This window comes from Populus trichocarpa, chromosome 15 (assembly GCF_000002775.5).
Source record: "Populus trichocarpa isolate Nisqually-1 chromosome 15, P.trichocarpa_v4.1, whole genome shotgun sequence".
NCBI lineage: Eukaryota > Viridiplantae > Streptophyta > Magnoliopsida > Malpighiales > Salicaceae > Populus > Populus trichocarpa.
This window is the reverse complement of record NC_037299.2, coordinates 470806-492171: the sequence shown is the minus strand read 5'-3', so window position 1 is coordinate 492171 and position 21366 is coordinate 470806. Positions and strand designations below refer to the sequence as shown.

The 21366-nt window shown below is 33.4% G+C and overlaps 3 protein-coding genes across 3 annotated transcripts; 1 reads left to right on the top strand and 2 right to left on the bottom strand.

The window, feature by feature from the left end:
- Positions 1-1893: 1893 nt before the first annotated feature.
- Positions 1894-5587, bottom strand: LOC7464524 (uncharacterized). Its single transcript, XM_002321346.4, has 8 exons — positions 5176-5587; positions 4471-4615; positions 4231-4399; positions 3691-3961; positions 3252-3517; positions 2945-3160; positions 2487-2589; positions 1894-2337 (listed from the first exon to the last, which is right to left on the bottom strand). Exons 1-8 carry the CDS (start codon positions 5324-5326, stop codon positions 2279-2281), a joined length of 1380 nt encoding a protein of 459 aa, XP_002321382.1. The 5' UTR covers positions 5327-5587; the 3' UTR covers positions 1894-2278.
- A 10703-nt stretch (positions 5588-16290) lies between these two features.
- LOC7475161 (rhodanese-like domain-containing protein 14, chloroplastic) lies at positions 16291-18088 on the top strand. Its single transcript, XM_002321939.4, has 6 exons — positions 16291-16795; positions 16970-17016; positions 17102-17194; positions 17328-17466; positions 17556-17658; positions 17787-18088. The coding sequence occupies exons 1-6, from the start codon at positions 16573-16575 to the stop codon at positions 17899-17901; spliced, it is 720 nt and encodes a 239-aa protein (XP_002321975.1). The 5' UTR covers positions 16291-16572; the 3' UTR covers positions 17902-18088.
- A 194-nt stretch (positions 18089-18282) lies between these two features.
- On the bottom strand, positions 18283-21260 carry LOC7475160 (MYG1 protein C694.04c). The gene is made up of 7 exons (XM_002321345.3): positions 20961-21260; positions 20500-20646; positions 20269-20367; positions 19828-20019; positions 19523-19642; positions 19091-19162; positions 18283-18819 (listed from the first exon to the last, which is right to left on the bottom strand). The coding sequence occupies exons 1-7, from the start codon at positions 21189-21191 to the stop codon at positions 18595-18597; spliced, it is 1086 nt and encodes a 361-aa protein (XP_002321381.2). The 5' UTR covers positions 21192-21260; the 3' UTR covers positions 18283-18594.
- Positions 21261-21366: the final 106 nt, after the last annotated feature.

Here is a 21366-nt window from a genome sequence, read left to right as displayed (position 1 = left end):
CGGAGACCACAGGACTGACATTCTGTCAAATTTGGCTGATCCCTTGTCTTCTTGGCTTCGTTGCTGATCATTGGCTGCTCTTGTTCTGCACTCATTCTCTCTTTTCGTGAAAAAATCGATGGAGAATTTCTGGTTAAGACCAACTTCTTATCGTTTCCATTCTCTTCTTTATTAGAGACCCTAGAAGAGCAAGAAAAAAATGAAAATGAGAGGTTAATGAGGTTTGGAGGTCCTTATAGTTTTTGTTGTTTGTGTAAATAGTCCCTCATCAAAACAATCTTTTAATCTGACCCCTATACTTTTGCCGCCTATATCACAAGTTTGCTAGGTCATTTTAACGAAGATAAAAGATTTAAAATTTTAAAAAAATATCAGAGTTTATTAAATTATATTTTATTCAGATTTATTTAACTAGATCAATTAAATCAATCAATCTTAAAATTAATTTGAAATAAAACTGGACCGGAACCAAGTTTTAAATTAATAAATTATTAAATCTCACATACTAAACCGGGTTTAATATATACATCTTACTTTCATTTATCGTTTTACTCTAATTATAATACCATTTTTATTTTTATTTTTTTACTCTGACACTTGTCTTCTTTTTCGTATTTAATTTTTGTATCCATTTCTTAAAAAATATATTTTTAGTTCCTTTTCAGATTATATTTGTTTGGTTTTATTGTGGTTTATATCTATCATTTTAGGTATATTTCTTGGTATTCTTTTATATTCATCTCTCTTGGTTTAATTTTTCTTGATTTTTCTCAAATATTCATAGTATATTTCATGGAAAAATTCCCAAGAGTTAATGAAACAAAGGAGCTAATCATATGAACAAACTTGTATAAAGATTGGATTAAAAAAAAAATTCTCTCTTTTTCATGGAAGACCCTTTGTATAAAAACCCAAACTCATTGCACTGCATGTCTAGCCGAAGAAGATGAACTTAAACATTACATGTATTTCTAGCTTTTCAATCTGCCAATCTTGATGACTACTCAAAAGCATTTTAATATCATCAATGATTTGATAGATATCCCAATTAATATCCTCATGTTGCTGTGATAATGCTTCAGCTACAATGGCTGAATCAGTTTCAATGATCAGATTGTCATGTCTTCTTGATACTGCCATCCTCATTGCCCCTCAAAGAGGAAAATTAAGCTTCAACCTGTCACGAGTTTCCGCACCTTAGTCGCAGTGAGATGCCATCCATGGCTGTACCTCTGTGCTTTATCCATACAATCCCAACGCCAGCATCAATTTCATTTCCTTTGAAGGCTGCATCAATGTTGCTTTATCCATTCAAAATATTATAGCCCTAGTATAAGATCAAAAATTGGAAAAAAAAAAAAACTAGCATAATTCAATGAAAAGTCAAGAAAAACTACATATCCTTCTATTCATTCGAAGAAAGAAACACAACATATCACTCACCAACCAAAAAAGAGAAAAAGCAATCAAGTTCAATGCAAGAATCATTAAAAAAAAAAGAGACCCTTAGAATCTAGAACTGATTATTTCATTTGATGATTTTTGTGTTTTACATATACAGAGATGTTCTTTCCTCACAAGTATTGGTCAAATCACTTGTGATCACAAAAGGGAAGAGTAAGTAAGATCAGCGTGCCTAATTTCTAAACTTATCAGCTAAGATTTCCTTTTTCTCCTAATAATTATCAGGGTCACTTTCAGGCCCCATCAGTAAATTTCAATAACCTGTAGCTTCCTTGTAAAGCATCAAGAAATCATATCTTAAACCTTACATGTAAAGCATCAAGAAAAGCATTAGGATACATCATCGATCATTAGTTCGTTGCGACATCTACATATCAAAACCATCTAAAAAATCATTTCAGCGCAAAAGCTTGAAAACACATCATCAAATAGGTAAGCACATTGAGAAGCCATATATAATTTAAATTGAGAGTAGAGACTTATAGACCAAGTTTTGAAAACTATTACATGAATTACTTTGTAGACATGACAAATTCCTTGCAGACTTGCAGTAATAAGCAAAGGTGGGGGAACCAAAAAGACTACTACTAATACACTACTACTACTCTGTCAAATAAGTGACAGCCAAAAATGAATAATTGTAGAAGTCAAAGAGGCATGTTTGTATCTCCTTCTTCTTTGAAGACAGACCACTATATTCTCCTTGTTGATTTCAAGGTTAAATCATATGTAAACTTCGAACTATCTGGAAGCACAACAGATATATAGAATGAATTGGGTGGTTGTTGTTTCCAAAAGTAATCGGTCTGTTTGATCAAATGTTCAGTGGCTCTGCCTCATTATCCCTTTCCTTCATTTCCCAGACTTCTGTCTCTGTAATAATGCAACAGGCAAGTATTGGTAAATATATGCACCATGTTTCTTCCACTATGCAGTATGCACAATATAATCTAAAGATGAACTGAGAACTGCATTTATATCTAAGTTCAACAGAAGTTGCAAAGTAGAGGGAAAAGATTTACTTTGCTTTTCTGCAATCACCAAGAGCCTCCTCTGCAAGATAGACGCCACCACAAGGAAAATCGAGCACATACCAAACATAACAGTGATAGGGAATGCATTGACCTTCAAATAAAAAACCAAAGAACTAGTAAGCAAACACAAAACCAGAGACACTCCATGTTTGCAGTCTTATGTGGTGCGTGAGTTGGAGGGGAGGGGGAGGGTGGTAGCATGGAACAGAAAACTACTTCCAAGTTACAGGTTGGTCATGCTGGAGATGGATACCAATAAGGTTAGTCTTAACTAACTGAAGGTTAAACCACTGCACTGAGTCTATCGAGTGTGATCAAAACTTATACAATGCTAGCACAAATGCATAAACACCTGGTGAGTAATCTAGGTTTTTCCAGTTTTATGAGCAATTCTACAATTACTACTCCTAATGGGTCAGGATATACAAGCAAAACTAGCAACTTACATTGTATAAAACAACGCACACAAAGATATTGAGTGGAATGCGGAAGAAGTTCATAATGGTGCTTCTGGCCTCCTCAGGAATGTATTGGGACCTCATCTTCATAATAGAAGGCCAGAATATCCCTACACAAGCCTCAAAGGTGCAGAAGCCAAGCATCTGGAGACAGCCTGATAATGACATGCTGCCACCCTTAACTTTAGAAGGTGCTACTAAGAACTGTTCCATGTCAGAGAAACTGCAGATTAATAGGAGAACATGAAAGGGAGGAAACAAAGGATCAAAATGATAGATTGGAAACCATACATACACTGGTTACAATAGGAAGCAGAAGAGATGCTGATGAGACAATGAAAACAATCTGCATGTAGCTCTCTACCCTGGGTGATGAGCGGGCCATCAACCGAGATGCAATAGAGCTTCCCAACATTGATGCCAACATGAATGTTGCAAAAATAAATCCATGAGGAATTTCCTCATCGTTTGGGCTCAAAGCAGGTGTCCAGAGGAACACAAAGGTATACATAGAACCTTCAAACAGAGACTGAATTGCACCCAGCAAAGCAATTTTCTCATCTGAAAAGCATTAAATATAATTCAGAGGAAAGGGGAAAAGTATAAGAAGGAAAGAATATGGGGAAGCAAGGTCAAAAAAGTAGCAAGGAAGAAACAGACTAAAAAAAAAACTAGCTTGCCAAACACCACACTGAACAATGAATGCATCATGCAAAGCAACTATCAGACTCTACCAGAAGCAATGGCCACGGCAGCACCCCTGAATTGGGTAATCAAGTCCTTGTTCTCTGAAGGATCTCCGTAGTTCTCTGTCCATGATGACAAAATAACAGCCATTCCAATTGCAAGAAAGCATGCAGCAGCATCAAAAGGAGCCACAGGGCCAAGTTGAAATGTATCTACAAGAAAGTTTCCAAACAATCCTGACAAGATAGCCACAAGTCCATTTCCCAGAAAAATTGCCTTTGAAAATGTCAGTGACAGCCATTGTTGATCAAAGCCCCTCTGCACCAATTAAGTGAGAATAAGAAGAATTAAGATGAGGTTACATTTAAAGGTGATTACCCATCTGTTAATGATTAGATTGAATTGGTTTTAGCAAAGAACAGTGAGGAGAAATTGTTATGGCAGAAACTTGGATCAGAAATCTTGAACCACTAATGTTAAGGAGGTTCACTGATCTACCAAGTGTTATTTAATGATTTGTTCTTCTAAACCCGAAACCAGAAAGTATTATTAACTAATAACACGACAGCAGAAAAACAATCCATTACCTTATTGTGTTCTGCGACCAGCCATGACTCAAATGATGAAAATAGGAGAGAAGTGGCGATACCTCCCAAGACACGGCCTATCATTAAAACTCTGTACTGAGGAGAATGCTTGGTAATGCAGCTCAGTATATAGGTAATGCAATAAGTCACACATGCTCTCCTTCGACCCCTGCCAAGCAGATCACACTTAGTAAAGGAAAAACATTATCATAAAACAACAACTCTCGAGGAACCACTCACTGTTTATCAGCCAAAGATCCAACAATCGTCCCAAACAGCATGGAGGACCCAAAACCAGCAATAAAAAGCTGCCCAATCTCCCCTTTCCCAAAGCCATATGTAGTATAAAGGAAGTAAACATATGGACCTTGCAACCAATCACCAGCTGTCATATAAACAGTAATTTATCAGGAACAGAATTGCTGAAACAACTTAATCAACAAATTCTAGTCTGATATTGAAGGCAAGATAGAATATCCAAATCTAGCTAGCCTTAAGAAGCTGCTCAACTAAAATTCAACAAAATAAACCAGATCCAGTCTCCATTATCAGTTTTACAGCACGGAAAGTACAAAACACAACGGAAGCTCAAACTTTTACAGCACCAAATACTAACCCTCAACTAAGTAGTAGAAAAAACAAACAAAATGAAAAACCAGAACCCATATCAGACCCACTTATTTATGACCAATCTAAATCCAGATCCCACTTCCCCGCCCTATAAAAAACACAACCCAAGTCCCGCATTCCTCACACTTCTCATTTCTCTAATAAAATTTCCATCTTTGAAGACCAGAAAAAACAAATCCCACAAAAATGCTAATAAGCCCACCTCCAAAAAACAATCAAACACACGTAAATCACATCAGATCCATGCAAATACATTATAGATCTAAAAAGGTTAGGATTTTTAATGGAAAAATAAAAGAAAAGGCACACACTTACCCATCATAAGAGAGTACACTACAAGGTAGTTATTCTTGAAAGAATTGAAAGCAGGAGATGTATTGATTCGATCTTTTGTTGTCTTGCTTATCTCAACTCCAAACACTACGGCACTTAATGCCGCAAAAACCAAATAGTAAAAGGCTTCCATTTTTTCTTATTTCACTCAATATCTCTCTGTTTTTGAGAGAAAGAACCCCAGAACAATACCCCTTGCAATGTATAATGTAGTGTTGCCCGGCGTAACAATCTCTACACAGAGCGTGTGAGATTCACTTTTCTTTGAAGCCCGTGCTAGCGAGGGAGAGAGGAGGTATATATAGTAAAGTTGAAGACGAGTGGGCTGTTATCTTCTGCATGCAATTCTATCATCATTTCATAGTATTTTTAGCCGTTGCTCGTGATTCTTGGACTCTTGCTTTTTCGTTTTGTTGTACGTTTGACTTTTCACTTTTTATTTTGGTTGGGTCTCAAAATCATCAAGGCTTAATTATCTATCTAATATTGCAATTAAATGCTACCATGAAACTAATAATATGGAGTTGTATTTAATAATAATGGTATTTTTTAAATCAACTTATATGTTCATCAATACTAAATTTCTTTCTAAATAATTTTAATGATTCATCTCTCATATCAGTCTGATATATTTAATGAAATTTAATAGATTTTTATAGGCTTTGATCTCAAGATTTAAACCTAAAAAGTCAAGGAATAATGAAGCATACCTCCTTAAATACTTAGACTAATCATTTAAATCTTTTGATAACTGTAGCCACGAGAGAAATAAAAAAAAGATCAACTTTAAATTATTTTTTAATTATAAATATTTTAAAATAATATTTTTTATTTTTTGTTAATATTAACATGTTAAAACAATTTAAATATTAAAAAATAATTTAATATTAAAAAAAATCGGACCATGTCAATAAGAATCTAAGTAATATAATATTAAGGAACAGCTTAATTAATTAAACTTTAAATTTATTTTTTAATAATCATAAGTTTGAAATTTTTTATAATTATTAAAAATTTATATAACCATTAACGTGAAAACTCGCAAAAAAATTAATTGAGGTTAATGTAAATTTACTCAAACATTAATATTACATGATAAAATTGTCAGGGCCCTGAAAAACGCGGTTTTCACGTCACGGAAGTAGTACACGTGTCGAGATCAGACGGTTTGATATAATAAATTCCGGCCTACAGTGTCGGTGGTCTGTGGACGAGAGCTAGTGGTAGTCTGGTAGAGACCCGTATGGCAACGTCTTGGATCATGTGCTTCCCTTGACATTTTGTGGACCCTACTTTCCTATTCTGTTCACCGTCGATTATATCATCATGTGGGACATGGATCAGGAATTAACTCTCTTTGATCATGCACTTGCTGGGGAGCGTAAATAGAAGGTTATTCTCTTATTACTTAAGTTAATGTGGTGTAAGTGATTTTTAAAAATATATTTTGATTAAAAATATATTAAAATATATTTTTTATATTTTATATTTTTATAAAATTATTAAAAATTACCTAAAAAGTATTAATTTAATTTTTTTAAATCAAATATATTTTTAAAACTTATTAAAATATAGAAGTTGTCACTCTCTCAAACAATCAATAAATTGATGGGTAGGATTTACTAGAGGAACTAGATCTTACATGGAACTTGTTGGTTTGTGTGATAAATGTTATTTTTTAAAGTATTTTTTTAATTGAAAATATATTAAAATAATATATTTTTTATTTTTTACATCAGCACATCAAAACCATATGAAAACACAAAAACATAATTTGAAGCAAGGAAAAAATTAAAAAAATAAATAAATTTTTTCAAAAGCACCATTGAAATGAGAAAGCAAACGAGCTCGTGAAATGATTTCTCTACGGATAAATCATTCATTTTAATAGAAAATTGAGTGTTTTTAAAATTTATTAAGGGAATTTTTGAAGGGATTTTGTAATGCTTTTAAATTTTTTAATGATACCTGTATTTTTCAGGTTATCGTAATTTTTTAATGAAATGAGTGTATATATAAATAAATGGCATACCCAACAAGAAACATTGTGATTTACGTGTATATATTTTTTGATATACAATTTTATTGTTGAATTGGTACATAAAAAAAATCCACTTACAATCTCAGCTAAGATTCAAACTCAAGATGATATGGAGGAAATAAATCACTCACTAAATCAGTTAATATCTTAAATGACATAGAGTGTTTTATGTGCATATATAATTAATAAAAATAATAGAATATTTTATCATATTCCTAGCTCGCACTTGAATTGCATCCCATCTTTTCTTAAATCCAACAGATACATTTGCTATGATCCCACTGCTCTCACCTTTGCATTGGTACTGGTGTGTGTTGAGTATAGTTTCGCTAAAATCTCTTGGAATGGTAAAGAGGGCATGATTTTGGTTTTATATATATATATAATGAGGGAATTCACTTCGTTAATCACTTATATTTTAAACAAACAAAAAAAGATTCTGATTTTGAAACTATCGATAAATATTTTCATAAACTACCATGCATTCATTAGATTAGTTTGATGTTGTAATATGAATGTTTGTTTTTGTTTTATTACTTTATTTTTAAATTGTTTTTTATTTTAAAAATCATCAAATTGATATGTTTTTAATTGATTTTGAATGATTTCGATATGCTAATTAATATATATATATATATAATAATAATAATTTTGTTTTTTATTTTAAAATCTGTATAATAATACCAAACACAAATTCATTCTCTCATCTTTTAATGAGAAATTTTTAAGAAGTGTTTAAAAGTATGACAGCGGTTGCGGTTTAAAATGTTATTTTGCTCGAAAATACATCAAAAATAATATTTTTTATTTTTAACATCAACACATCAAAATGATATATATAATTTTAATAAAAGAAATTAATTTTTTTTTTAAATATAAATTCAATCTCAATCGTATTTCCAAACGCAACTTGAACTTACATGTAGGGTGCAGCATTTATATTGGACCGGGGCAATAAATATACCAACTTCTTTGAAAAGGGTTTGAATTTAAACAATTAGGCCAAGTACAAGTTTGGACCTAGCTAGGGCATGAAAAGGAAACAGCATGCATCCTACGTTTGCTTAGCACATTAGAATTGAAACTGTAAATTGCTCCCATGTACGTAGTTTCATGAACAAACAAAACTTTACTGCTAGATCTAAACAGAGTAGACAAGAAAATTGTAATAAATTGCCAGTTGTTCTTGATTATCTTATCATAAACTATGAATTCTTTTAAGTCGTGCTCAGACATGGCAATGATGGCAGGGTTCCTGAACCCGACAACATAATAACTACTGTTAAAACCTTTTTTTCTGCCTGCAACAATTACATTAGAGCTAGCTTACAACACTGATCCATTTTTTGTGCTGTTTCGCACTGGGATTCAACTATATTTTGAATGTTTTAATATATTAATATCAAAAATAAATTTTAAAAAATAAAAAATATATATTATTTTGATACAGTTATAAATACTTTAAAAAATAACAATCAGTTCATCCCACGTAAATTAAAAGAGAGATAGGGAGGTATAAACAAGTTACCTGTACGTAAATGGAGAACAAAATGTTCATAGAGAGAGGTGTGAAATGGAGACAGAAATGTTGTCGAGACTTGAGAGGCTTTTGCTGCTGAGCTTAGTTGAGAGAAGGCAGGGATCCTCGTGTCGGTGTTCGATTTTAAGGTTGGCCAAAATTTTAAAACAGCCCCTCAACTTAACTTGAAAAAACAGATGCCCCTGAACTAAAATATTCTTAATTTTTCACCCTAAACAATATGATTTTTTAAATGTATCCTTTATGTTAGGATTTTATTGAGAAATTGATGGAAAAATCTTCCCGACTCCCCTCTTTTTCAGGGTTCAATTCGATGCTTCATTGGATGAAAAACACTTACAACAATATTTTTATTATTGTTTTAGGATTAAAGCAATTATAAGACATAGGATGGGAGGTTAATTAATTGTTCCACTAATATTACCAAACCATGCAAATTAATTCAATTAAATATAATTATCAACAATATAATTAAAGTGATTAAAATAAATATATAAATGAGAGAATTTGCAAACTCTATTTTTAACGTGGTACGATAAGTTTTCATTCACTAGTCCATGTTCAAGAGTACAATAATTAATCATTTGATGAATCCACACCAACATCTTTCTCACTTGAAGATATGTTGTTTTCAAGATTTTTTCTTTGTGAAATTACCTAATCAACACCAAGAGTTTATACCTAACTCTTAAAGGCTTATAAATATGATTTCATTATCACAATTAACTCTCTCAATAGAATAGACAATACAATTCAAAATTCTAATATATTTATATCTCACAAGATAGCATTTCAAGGAATTGAAGGTATTTAAATATAGTGAATATGGGATTAAATACTTTTGTGCTACAATATAAAGGTTTTAATAACACTAAATAGATTATAATCAAGGCTGTGTTTGATTGCAGGAAAGTGAATTTCTGGAATTCACTTTCCTGCTTTTCCCATGTTTGGCAATAATATGGAAAAGTAGTCAAAGGAAACTGAATTCCAGTCAAACTAAAAAAAGCAACGTTACCAAAGGAAAGTGTTTTCCTTCTGTTAAAGAAAGGAAAACACTTTCCTTTTTTTTCAGCGTCGTTCATTTTCTCATACACAGTCTCCTTTTCGTCAAAATCAATTGGAAGCTGAGCAGAAACAAGAGCATTTTTCTGGAACAAAGCATTTGTCTGGACCAATTAATTTCAGGTATTTTTTTTTCTCTTTATTTCCTTTATGTTTCTATCTTCTTCTTCGTAGATCTGTAAACATAATGGCATAAATTCTTTGATATTCTTGATAAATCTGCTACTGTCATATTTTTTCCATAACATTTCCATAACTCTTCATCTGATCTCGTCACTTTCCACAGTTAAAACTAATCAAGCAACCCAAAAAACACACATTTTTTCCATGACTGTTTTCTTCTCACAATCCGCAGCTCAAAGCATCTAACCAAACCGGGGGGGAATTTCTAACCAAACAGAGAGACAAAACCGGGGGGGGAGATAACTGTGAACAGAGAGAGGAAGGCTATACCATGGGGAGTGCCAAACAACTATTGGACAGATAGGTAGCAGGGGGCTGCAAGTCTTGCCCTTCTATTTCTTCCCCTCAAAGAGCATAGCGAAGGTCCATAGAGAGGCAAAACAGTGGGGTGGGGCGATTTATGTGAATGGTGAGAGGCAAAACAGGGAGGCGATTTTTGTTAACATAGAGAGGCAAAACGGTGGGTTGGGGGGGCGATCGATTTCTGTGAACAGAGAGAGGCCAAAACAGGGGGGGCGATTTCTGTTAACACAGAGAGGCAAAACGGGGGGGGAAGATTTCTGTGAACTTTACTGTGAAGCAGCCCCTCCCTGTCCCCGAATCCGGCCACCATATACTTTCTGTCAACCCTTGCTCTTGTTTTTGTCAAGTCACGGCGTTACCAGAGCAAGTAGCCGGGGGAGAGAGGAGGAGAAACCGAGAGTGAGAGGGAACAGGGGAATGGGGGAATGAGAGAAACCGAGAGGGAGAGGGAACAGAGGAATTGGGGAAACTGGAACCAGGAGAGGGGAATTGGAACAGGGGAATTGGGGAACTGGAACCGAGAGGAGAGGGGAATGAGAGGGCAATAGGAACAGAACAATTGGGGAATGGTAATGGGGAATTATCAAACCGATAGCTGTGAGGGGAATGGGTGGGGAATGAGAGAATGAGATGGGAACAACGAAATTATAACAGAACCCTAATAAACATAAATTTGTGTTTTATTTTGCTTTGATTAATTTATGATTAGTGTTTGATTAAATTTGTTATATATGGATAAATTTGTGTGACTATGCCGGTAATTATATGGATTTCATTGCGCAATGTTTATTGATCGTTTTGAACTTAGGAAATGTATAATTTTCAAAACGGTTTTACCATCGAGAAATTGAATGTTATGGTCTTAAATAATATATGTTAAGACCTTGTTTGTTTAGGGAGTCAGATATAATTGCCATAACTATTATACATTGTCCGCTTCTTTCTGCATAATTTATTGTATTCATTGTGTAAGTATTTTATATGCTTTTTTAATATTTATTTCCCTAAATTTTTAGGTTTTGTTATCAGAAAACTTCACTTTCATTATATGGATAGTAAGATAATTCATGCAGCATGTATGGGAGCAGCTGTAATTGTGATAGCTACAGGAGTAGCTATTATTGAACAAGAAAGAAATACAATTTATATACCAAGAGAACCACGTATAAATGCAATTGCTCAACGAGAATTCTATATTGACAGCATTTTGAATCGAGGTGATAGGCATTGCGTTGAACAAATTCATATGAAACCTGTTGTCTTATATAGATTGTGTGATGTTCTCACAAGTCATGACCTATTACGAGCAACTCAAAATGTGTCGATTAGGGAGCAAATAATTGTGTTCTTACAAATTGTAGGCCAAAACCAAAGATTTCGTTTTATTAGTGGTATATACTATAGGTCTGTTGAAACTATCCATCGTTACTTTAGAATTGTTTTAAAAGCAATTCTTAAGTTATACAAACACCTTATTAAAGATCCAGAGGATACAGTTCCAGCTGAGATAATGAATAATCGAAGATTCTATCCTTATTTTAAGGTATGAGAACAATACCAATATTTTTATACATTAGTTAATTACATCTAGAAGAAAAGTTTATAAATCATTTTTTCATGTTTATATAGGATTGTGTGGGAGCAATTGATGGTACCCATGTTCCTGCAAATGTTCCTGTTGAGATTCAAGGAAAGTTTCGAGGTCGAAAAGAAGGAACAACACAAAATGTTTTAGCAGCGATAACTTTTGATTTGAAGTTTATATATGTTTTAGCTGGCTGGGAAGGAAGTGCACATGATTCACGGGTTTTAGGTGATGCATTATCAAGACCTAGTGGTCTAAAAATTCCAGAAGATATATAATAAAGTATTGTATTATATGCAATAAACATATAAAATGTCTTATCAGATAAAGATAGTAATAGGTTTTTTTTTTTAATTTGTAGGGAAATATTATCTTGGTGATGCTGGTTACGGTATTCGAAAAGGAATCATTTCTCCTTTTCGTGGAGTTCGATATCACTTGAATGAGTTTACAGAACGTGCATCAGAAAATGAAAAGGAGCTATTTAATCTTCGACACTCTTCATTGAGAACCGCTATTGAGCGAGGGTTTGGTATTTTGAAGAGTCGTTTTAGATCAATTGATGGAAAATCTTTTTGGTCTTATGAAACACAAATAGATGTTGTGCTTGCATATTGTATTATTCATAATCACATAATGGGGGTTGATCCTTATGACTTTCTTATGGAAGAAATATGTTCGGAAAGTGAACCAATTAGACGAACAACCAACTTAAGTCAACGGGAGGAGAGGGAAGAGAATAGGGAGTGGATAACAAAAAGAGAAATGATTGCATCAACCATGTGGAATGATTATAACACTCAAAGAAACTAGTAATTGAGTGTTAGTTATATGTGTTTGTTTTTATTATGTCTTGTTTGAGTTTGTATTATATTTGTTATGTATTTGGAGTAGATGTTGACTTTATTATAATTTATCTTTTAATTATTAATGGTAGTTGTTATATGAAATTTATTAAATCTAAATATTGTATGATGTTATTTTGTATAAATTTGTAATTTCTTTTTTGTAGAAATGAGTTCCACGCAGAATGTAAAATGCAAGGGCAAGCACTTCACATGGTCTAAGCCTATGTCTCACATGTTACTTGAGATATTAGCTGAGGAGGCACTTAAAGGAAGCAAACCTTCTTCCACCTTTAAAGCAGAATCTTTTGTTAAGGTGGCTACAGAAATTAGTCAAAAGTTCAACGTGCAATGCGAGCCTAAACATGTGGACAATCATCTCAAGACTGTGAAAAAAGAATGGGGAATAATAACCAAACTTAAAAATAAAAGTGGCTTTGGCTGGGATGATTGTTTGAAGATGATTACTGTTTCGAAAGATGTATATGATGAAGAAGTAAAGGTATGATAAATATTATACTCTTTGTAATTTTTATATTTACTTTTGTTTCTAAAATGTTATACAATGAACTAAAAAATTACATATTCTAAATTTTATGAACAGGCACATCCCAATCATGACAAGTATCTCTACAAAAAACTCGATATGTATGAGGCAATGGCAATTGTTGTTGGAAAAGACATGGCAACCGGGAATTATGCCAAATCATATGCTGATGTCAACTTGGAAGAGAACACTGAAGAGCAATCAATTTCAATTGAAAATGAAGGGGAATATGAAGAAACTTCTAAGGGAAAAGAGACATCTTCCTCTAGTACGCAAAAGAGGCAACATAGGAAGAGAAATCGCATGTATGAAGATGATGGTGTTGAAAAGTTATCTAAACAGATTGGAGATGTAGCACTTGCAATTCAAAGCCTCAGCAAAAATCAACTTGATGTTAATGCGTTGTATGCGGAAGTGATGAAAATTGAAGGCTTTGATGAGATCACTCTTGGGGAGGCATTCGATCATTTGGTCCAAAATGAAATGTTGGCAAAAGCATTTATGGCAAAAAATGCTAATTTGAGGAAAATTTGGGTTCAGAATTTTGTGAACCAACACTACTACAGGCCTGCTTGCTAAGATGGTTTGACTATGTTTAAAATTTGGGTTCAGACTATGTTTGTTATTTGACAAGTATGTTTACTTGTTTAATTCGGTCTAGCATATTTATGTTTGTAATTTGAACTAATATGTATGTATATGACATCAAAACTTAATATTTATGCATGATTTTGTTTGATGTTAGATATTTATATTTATTTCTTGATGCTTATTCGATATATATTAAAGGGATATTAAAGGGATAATTGCCTTTACTCGTAAAAAAAAATATTTATAAAAAAAACCCATCAAAATATTTTTTGAATCTATTTATCTTTTTAAAAAAACTTCATACCAAAAAAAAAAACTCCAAATATATAACTCTTACCATAAACTAATTTGGCTTTCTTCATATGAAAAAAAAACTTATTTTAAGCTTTTAAAATTGAAAAAAATATAGTAATAGGTTTTACTTAAAAAATATTTCACAAGCTTATTTCTATATAATATGATATGACATATATAGTTATATTTTATAAAAAAAGCTATGTATGAATATATATTATAAGAAAAAAAATTCATCATTATACTTTTTAGATTTCATTCTTTTATTGTAACTGATTAAATTTTTATATTAAATATTTTATATATATTAGATAAACTTGAAAAAAAAATTAATTCATTAATAAATTATTTTCCAGTTTCTTTTCCATAACATAACCAAACACAGGAAAGTGTTTTCCAGTTCATTTTCCATAACACTACCAAACATCGGAATTCACTTTCCCCGGAATTCACTTTCCAAAAGGAAACAACTTTCCTGCAAACAAACGGAGCCCAAGTATTGATGATTTTGATGTGTTTTTGCAATTATAATAGCTTATATATCATATATTTTCATGTTCTTCTTAATTTTACAATTAGGCAAGTTATATATATGTTTATAACAAAAACTAATCATTTATAGCTATTGCAGTCCCATTGAATGCTGAAACAGTCAACCAGCTCATATTGATCAAACTAATCCATCACTCAGTTCCTATAGAATTTCTAAGTGTTTATCACAACAAAATTAACAGGTGTTTTATCATAAATGAACAAATAATCGTTTGATTTATGCAAAATTCCAAATTTATCAGTTTTAACTTAACTGAATTCTTAGAATCATTTTATTAATCCTTTTAAAATGTATACATAGTAAAGTGTGTGCTTTCATTTTAATTTTGTGCTACCAATATGAGATAAAATGATTTACATCAAGCACTAAAAATGAATGTTTAATTCTAAGTCTTTAATACGCTTCCTTCTTGGACTTGTTCTTGATTTCTTCATGGAGTTCTTCATGCTTGTCGACATGATATTTATATAAATTTGTTTAAAATTTATTCTCAACCAAACATATTATTAGTTTAATTTTCATATTATTGTTATCATCAATATATATATATATAAAAAAACATAAATGTATGACCTGAAGGTCAACACCTATCACTAATAAAAAAAATGCTTGACTTGTTTTTTCAAAAAAATTATTTTGAACTTTTTTTTAAAAAAAATTCTTAATTAATCCAAGTTAACTCGCTCAACATATGACACAAGCCTCACTTTAGATCAACCTCGGGTTAGGTTTAATGACAATGACTTTTATACCATACCTTATAATTTTGAATATATTAATAAATGAAAAATTATAAAAAAATATTAAATAATTTATTGATCATGGAAATTTCATATGTGACTTAAAATATGCTTATTTTTTAATTATTTGAATACAATCACATTTTTAACCTAACATTCAATCAAATGTCTTGGAAGCGCAACTAACCTCAAGTTAAACACACATTGCTTTGTTTGGCAACACACCGTGCGATTGAGTGTGGTACCAAACAGGCTCTTAGGCAGTGTTTAGAAACGTAATTGAAATTATGTTTTCTAAAAAATTGAAAATTTTTCTTTTTATTACTTAAAATTATTTTTTTATGTTTTCAAATTGTTTTGATGTGCTATTGTCAAAAATATTTTTTTTAAAATAAAAAATATTAATTTAATATATTTATAAATAAAAAACACTTTAAACCGTAATCACCACCAAATACCCTTTAATGGTTACCATACACAGTCAAGAATCTTGAAGGGTGAGTCCGAGTGTTGAATATTTTTTTTAGATTAATATGGGTGTCCGGGTCAGCTTACACATACTTCAACTAATTTTACGGATCCTAAAATTAATAACCATGTAAATATCCAATAATATTGAGATTTGTAGAACCTATAATTTTTAAAAAATAAACCCAAAAACTGCGAGCTTAAGATTAACTAGATTAACCGGTGATCATACGAGTCCTACAATCCCAAAAAAGAAAAAAAGCCATAGGCATGACTTTTATGGTAGCATGACTTGGATCTTGGGGCGCCATGAATGCAAAAATCGGTGCGCAGATGGGGGGAGATGTATCACTGCTCTGCAGCAGCAGCAAAACACAAGGGACAAAATAAAAGGATCCCGTGTAATCCCAAAGGTAACAAACCCTCAAACACGAACCACATATCCAGATTTTTTAGACAGATAACACCATAAATATCCACAATGCCTAGGGCCCAGTCAGCTCTTAATCTGGCTAGCATTCAATGAACTCCAAATGTAACAAAAGCAAGGAGCAGCAAGCAGTTCAACCAGCTATCAATTGTTGAACAAGGAACCAATCTCTCTAACCTGAAGTACCTTCTCAAATGACTGCACTTCCTTCAATCAGTTCACCCTCATCTTCATCTTCTTTGTATCCTAATTATCAATCATCGCCACTAATTTTCTCTTCAAAGACTGCCCAAGACCCTAGCTTACCTTTCTTCACTGTCAGATCAAATGGATCTTTAAGGGGTAGGTCATCCTCATGCACGGTTCCGAGAGGCCTAAGAGTCTTCAATGCAGCAACAAAACCTGCAAAATCACCAGGTACTTTGCTCTAACCTGGGTTTTATTAGCAAGATTTCCCATGGCTTTTGAACAGAAACAAGATCACTGAGCTCCAACTGATTGTTCCCAACTAGTCATGGAGTCTTTGCTGTGTTTATCTTCGATCTTGACTCTGAGTGAGTTATTTTTCTTATCTTTCTTTGGAGGGATTAGCTGAGGAAGATTGGAAGACTAAGAGAGAAGTTCTTCTACAGAAAAAGGTCCCTCCTTCCTCCCTTTGTCTCTCTTAGACACACACATACACATTGAGAGAGAAAACTAAGAACTAAACTTGGTTATTTTCAGGTCAGGAGTGTGGATGTGAAGGAAGCTCTGCGCCTTCAGAAAGAAAACAACTTTGTGATTCTTGATGTGAGACCAGAAGCGGAATTCAAAGAGGTTAGGGATCTTGTCATTATGTCTGAATAAGAAATATCAATCATAACTTACAGCTCATGAACAGAGCTCAAAATAGTAAACTGCATCATTTGAGACTGAATTACTTAACTTATTTTTCCTGTTTTGATCGCAGGCTCATCCACCAGGTGCTATCAATGTACAAGTATATAGGCTTATAAAGGAATGGACAGCATGGGACATTGCAAGGCGTGCTGCATTTGCATTTTTTGGCATCTTTGCTGGCACAGAAGAAAATCCTGAGTTTATGCAGAGTATGAAATATGTAACAATGCTTTCAAATCGTTGTAATTCTCAAGTTATGTGCCCAAGGGAAAACTAATAAGTTAGAGTATGTTTGCAGCTGTGGAATCAAAGATTGATAAAAGTGCAAAGATAATAGTGGCTTGCTCAGCTGGGGGTACAATGAGGCCATCCCAAAATCTTCCTGAAGGTCAACAGTCAAGGTATGTGAACTTCTCTGATTCCACTGTTACTATTCTCTATTTTCAATTTTCCCTGTTATGAAATCTATTCATTTACTTGTTCCCTGCCCCAGAAAGATATGAAAGCTTATTCTTGCTACTTCCTGCAGATCACTGATAGCAGCCTACCTATTAGTCCTAAATGGTTACACGAATGTCTTCCACTTAGAAGGGGGCCTCTACAAATGGTTCAAAGAGGGTTTGCCAGCAGAGTCTGAAGGGTGAAGCAACATAAGTGCTAAAAATGGTGCTTCTAGAGAATCTCAAGTTTTGTCTTCATTAGAGATGGTAATGTACTTGTATCGTGACCGTCTCTAGTTTGTCCACAGATTGAAGATCAATGTATTGAAACTGAGTTTAATCACACTGAGGGGCATATGCCTTATGCCTCATCACGAAAATTTGGCACTAAGCTATCTATACAAGAAACTTCAATGTATATGAAATGACCGTAGTAAAAACTATCTAGTAGTTTACTGATAGTAAGAGTGATGAACTTTGATCTAGAGAACGATTTTCCTCACAACTACTCCATAAACATAAGTCAATCAAAGACTTCATATACAAGGTTTTTAACAGGATCATAGTTGTTGCGCATGATGGGAGTTGTGAAAAAGTATATATGTGATTACAGAGTGTTCAAATATAGTAAATTAACAAGTACTCCAGAGCATACCTCTTAAAAATAAAGGGGAGTTGTGGCATTCTCTATATGTGCTGATTTAAAAAACCAGATGCACGCCTGATAAACTGCACCATGTATGGTTCCAACAAATGTCCAAACAACCATGTTTGACATGTGCCAGTTCAATAACCAACTCAATTCTTCGTAACACTAATCACAGGTGCAGAGGACTGCAGCACTTAATGATTCGAGAATGTGAACATAGTATCTCCACTGATAAAACTCCTATTTGGTCAAGCCTTTAAAGAAGCTCTAGCCATAGCAAGAGCACCTTCATAACTTCGATTTCCACCTATGAATCCACTCATGTGAACAAACACACAGCCAGGGATCCCTGTTGCCTTGGAGAGCTCGTCATCTACCAAACCTCTCCAAGGTAATGGTAGAGGTTTCCGGCTCTCAAACTTATCAGGTGACACTGCCACTGCCTGTATTCGCCAGTTTTCACTCCTATCATCCTACAAATAGCCAAAGAGAAAAGAAAATGAAAAAAAGAAAAGGAAAAGGAAAAAGAAATAAATATTGCAAACTCTGATCTTGCATGACACGCAGCACACAGAGAACAAACATCAGCCCTCGTGTTAAATGTCAAGTGAATCTATATCAGAATATCGATAAAAGATGCTTGTGAACATATGGGTTTTTATGATACCGCATTTGTTACTTGATTAATTAGTGTCCTCATCCACATGTGATAGCAGGTAAATGACAAAAGACTATTATTAGTACCTGGTAAATAACATATTTGATGGAAGGATTGATCTTCATTTTTTCCTCGAGTTCAAATATGTGGAGCTTCCACTGCCAGAAAGATCAAATGCAATTTCAGTTCTAACAATGACTAAATGTCTCAAATAATCTCTACTCAACTTATGATTCGTGTAATGCTTACTAGCTAGATATTAATATAAACAATGGTCAAAGTCACTCTCATTCTTCACTTTCAAGGAAAATAAGCCATGACATATAGGGAAGCAGATTTAAAAATCTGCTATTGAAAGATGTTTTTGCATGCCATGCCAAATACTTTATAAATCTGCTCATCCTTGTTTTTGCATACAGCACAAAATAATCAATTTAAATGGATACGAGTCATATACAAATCTCATAAACAAGGAATGAGGCTGTTAAACAGTACAGGTTATGTAACTACCCACTTACAGGGCATGATCTTGTCAGCACCATGATTTCTCCACTGTGATCAATATCTTCTCTTGATGCAAGGCACTCCATGACAATTGATCGAGCTGGTAGCCACGATTTTGCATGAAAATTAATATTCTGTGACATCAACATTGTTATGAAATTTTCAAACATGACTGCTCGAAGCATTCATTCAATTATTCATTAATTCAGCATCATCAGGTGTGGTCTAAGAAGAGCCTTCCAGTCAACTTGCATATTATTGACAAATAATTTTGACACAATGAAGCTGATGTAAACATGGAGAACGTTAGAATACACACCTCCATAAATTCAGTTCCAGCAACTTTCATTGCGTGTTGAAAGGCTTCATCCTCTCTCTCAGAGGATTGACTAGGATCAACCCAGTCCAGGTTCAACCTCCCCACTCTCTGTGATAAGCTTGTGTTATTAACGTATTTAGGAGGTTGATCTATGTCATATTGATTAATTCCATTATCAGCAGCATCAATTGCCTGTTACAACGCGTAACGTTTCAGTTGGTATTGGATATGCAAGCACAAAAATAATACAATAGATTAAAAGGACTATTTGAAGATATTCAGGTTTGGAAAATGATGTTCTATTATGCATTTAAGCTTAGAACATGAATGATGTTTTCACAAGAAACACACAAAGAATAAAAAATTAGAACATGAAGAACAACAATTCTGATCATTCAGTTAATTTGTACATTATTGTCGACAAAATATATAATGCATTACCTCCACAAAGTTTTTATACACTGCTAGAAATAACTCATGCACATCTTGATGCCCTTCATTTAGCTGAAGCTCCTTTGCTATTATCTCTGCCCCGTAATGCTAGAGAAGGAGAGAAGAAAAACAGTACAACCCTTTTTGTCATTTAAGACACATTTAACAGAACGTGTCCTTGACTTATAACAAGTATGGAAACATATGATGCAGGAAGCTTGGAATTTTATAACAGTATACCTTGTAAACTAGGCCCGCACTGCTTAGTTTAGTAGTGAAGCCATGGCCAAAAACTTCATGAAATCCTTTCTGGTGATGATCATAACGATCTCTACTTGGATCATATACCCCTCCAACATCAAGCACAGCATCAAGTGTCTCCAATACCTTCAATAAACCATAAAAGTCCTCACCAAAATTTGAAACTAACCATTCAAGAAACAACCCCATCAGACCAGTAAAATAAAACTTCAAGGCTTTAAGCACATGAAACTAAAACATTAAGCCTTTATACTGAAAAAAGTTCAAGAAACAACCCCATTAAACTAACAAATGAAAGCTTAAATCTTTAAGCTTAAAAAGCTTCAAGAAACAACCCCATTAAATTAATGAAAGAAGATTTCAAAACTTTAACCTCAGCAAACAAAAAGAAACAAACGACCCCATTTAAGCTAATAAAAAAGAGGAGTGAAAAGAAGAACCTGGGGGTCTCTTGAACGGATTATATGGGCATTGGAGAACTTGTCTGTTAAGCGAATGAGGAAGCAACCTAAAGCTTCATCACAGTGAAACTTGCCATTGTGAGTGCCCACCGCTCGCTTTGCAAGATTTGTTGTTGTTGAGAATGAGAAAACAGAGCTTGATACACACCTCTTATTGCATACAAGGTGTTTGTAGAAATTTTGTGAGAGGTTTTTGCTAAACCCCAACATGTCTTGTTTGTTTGATGTTTTTTTCCCTCTCTCGCTCAAAGCAAATTTTCATTCAAGAAACTATTGGGCCTCACAAGCCCAATTGTTCTCTGTCAATCTAAGAGGTTCCTTGGATCGTTTACTTCTTGGAAGTGTGATATTTTTTTAATTTTTAGGTGTCTTAAAAATTTTTATA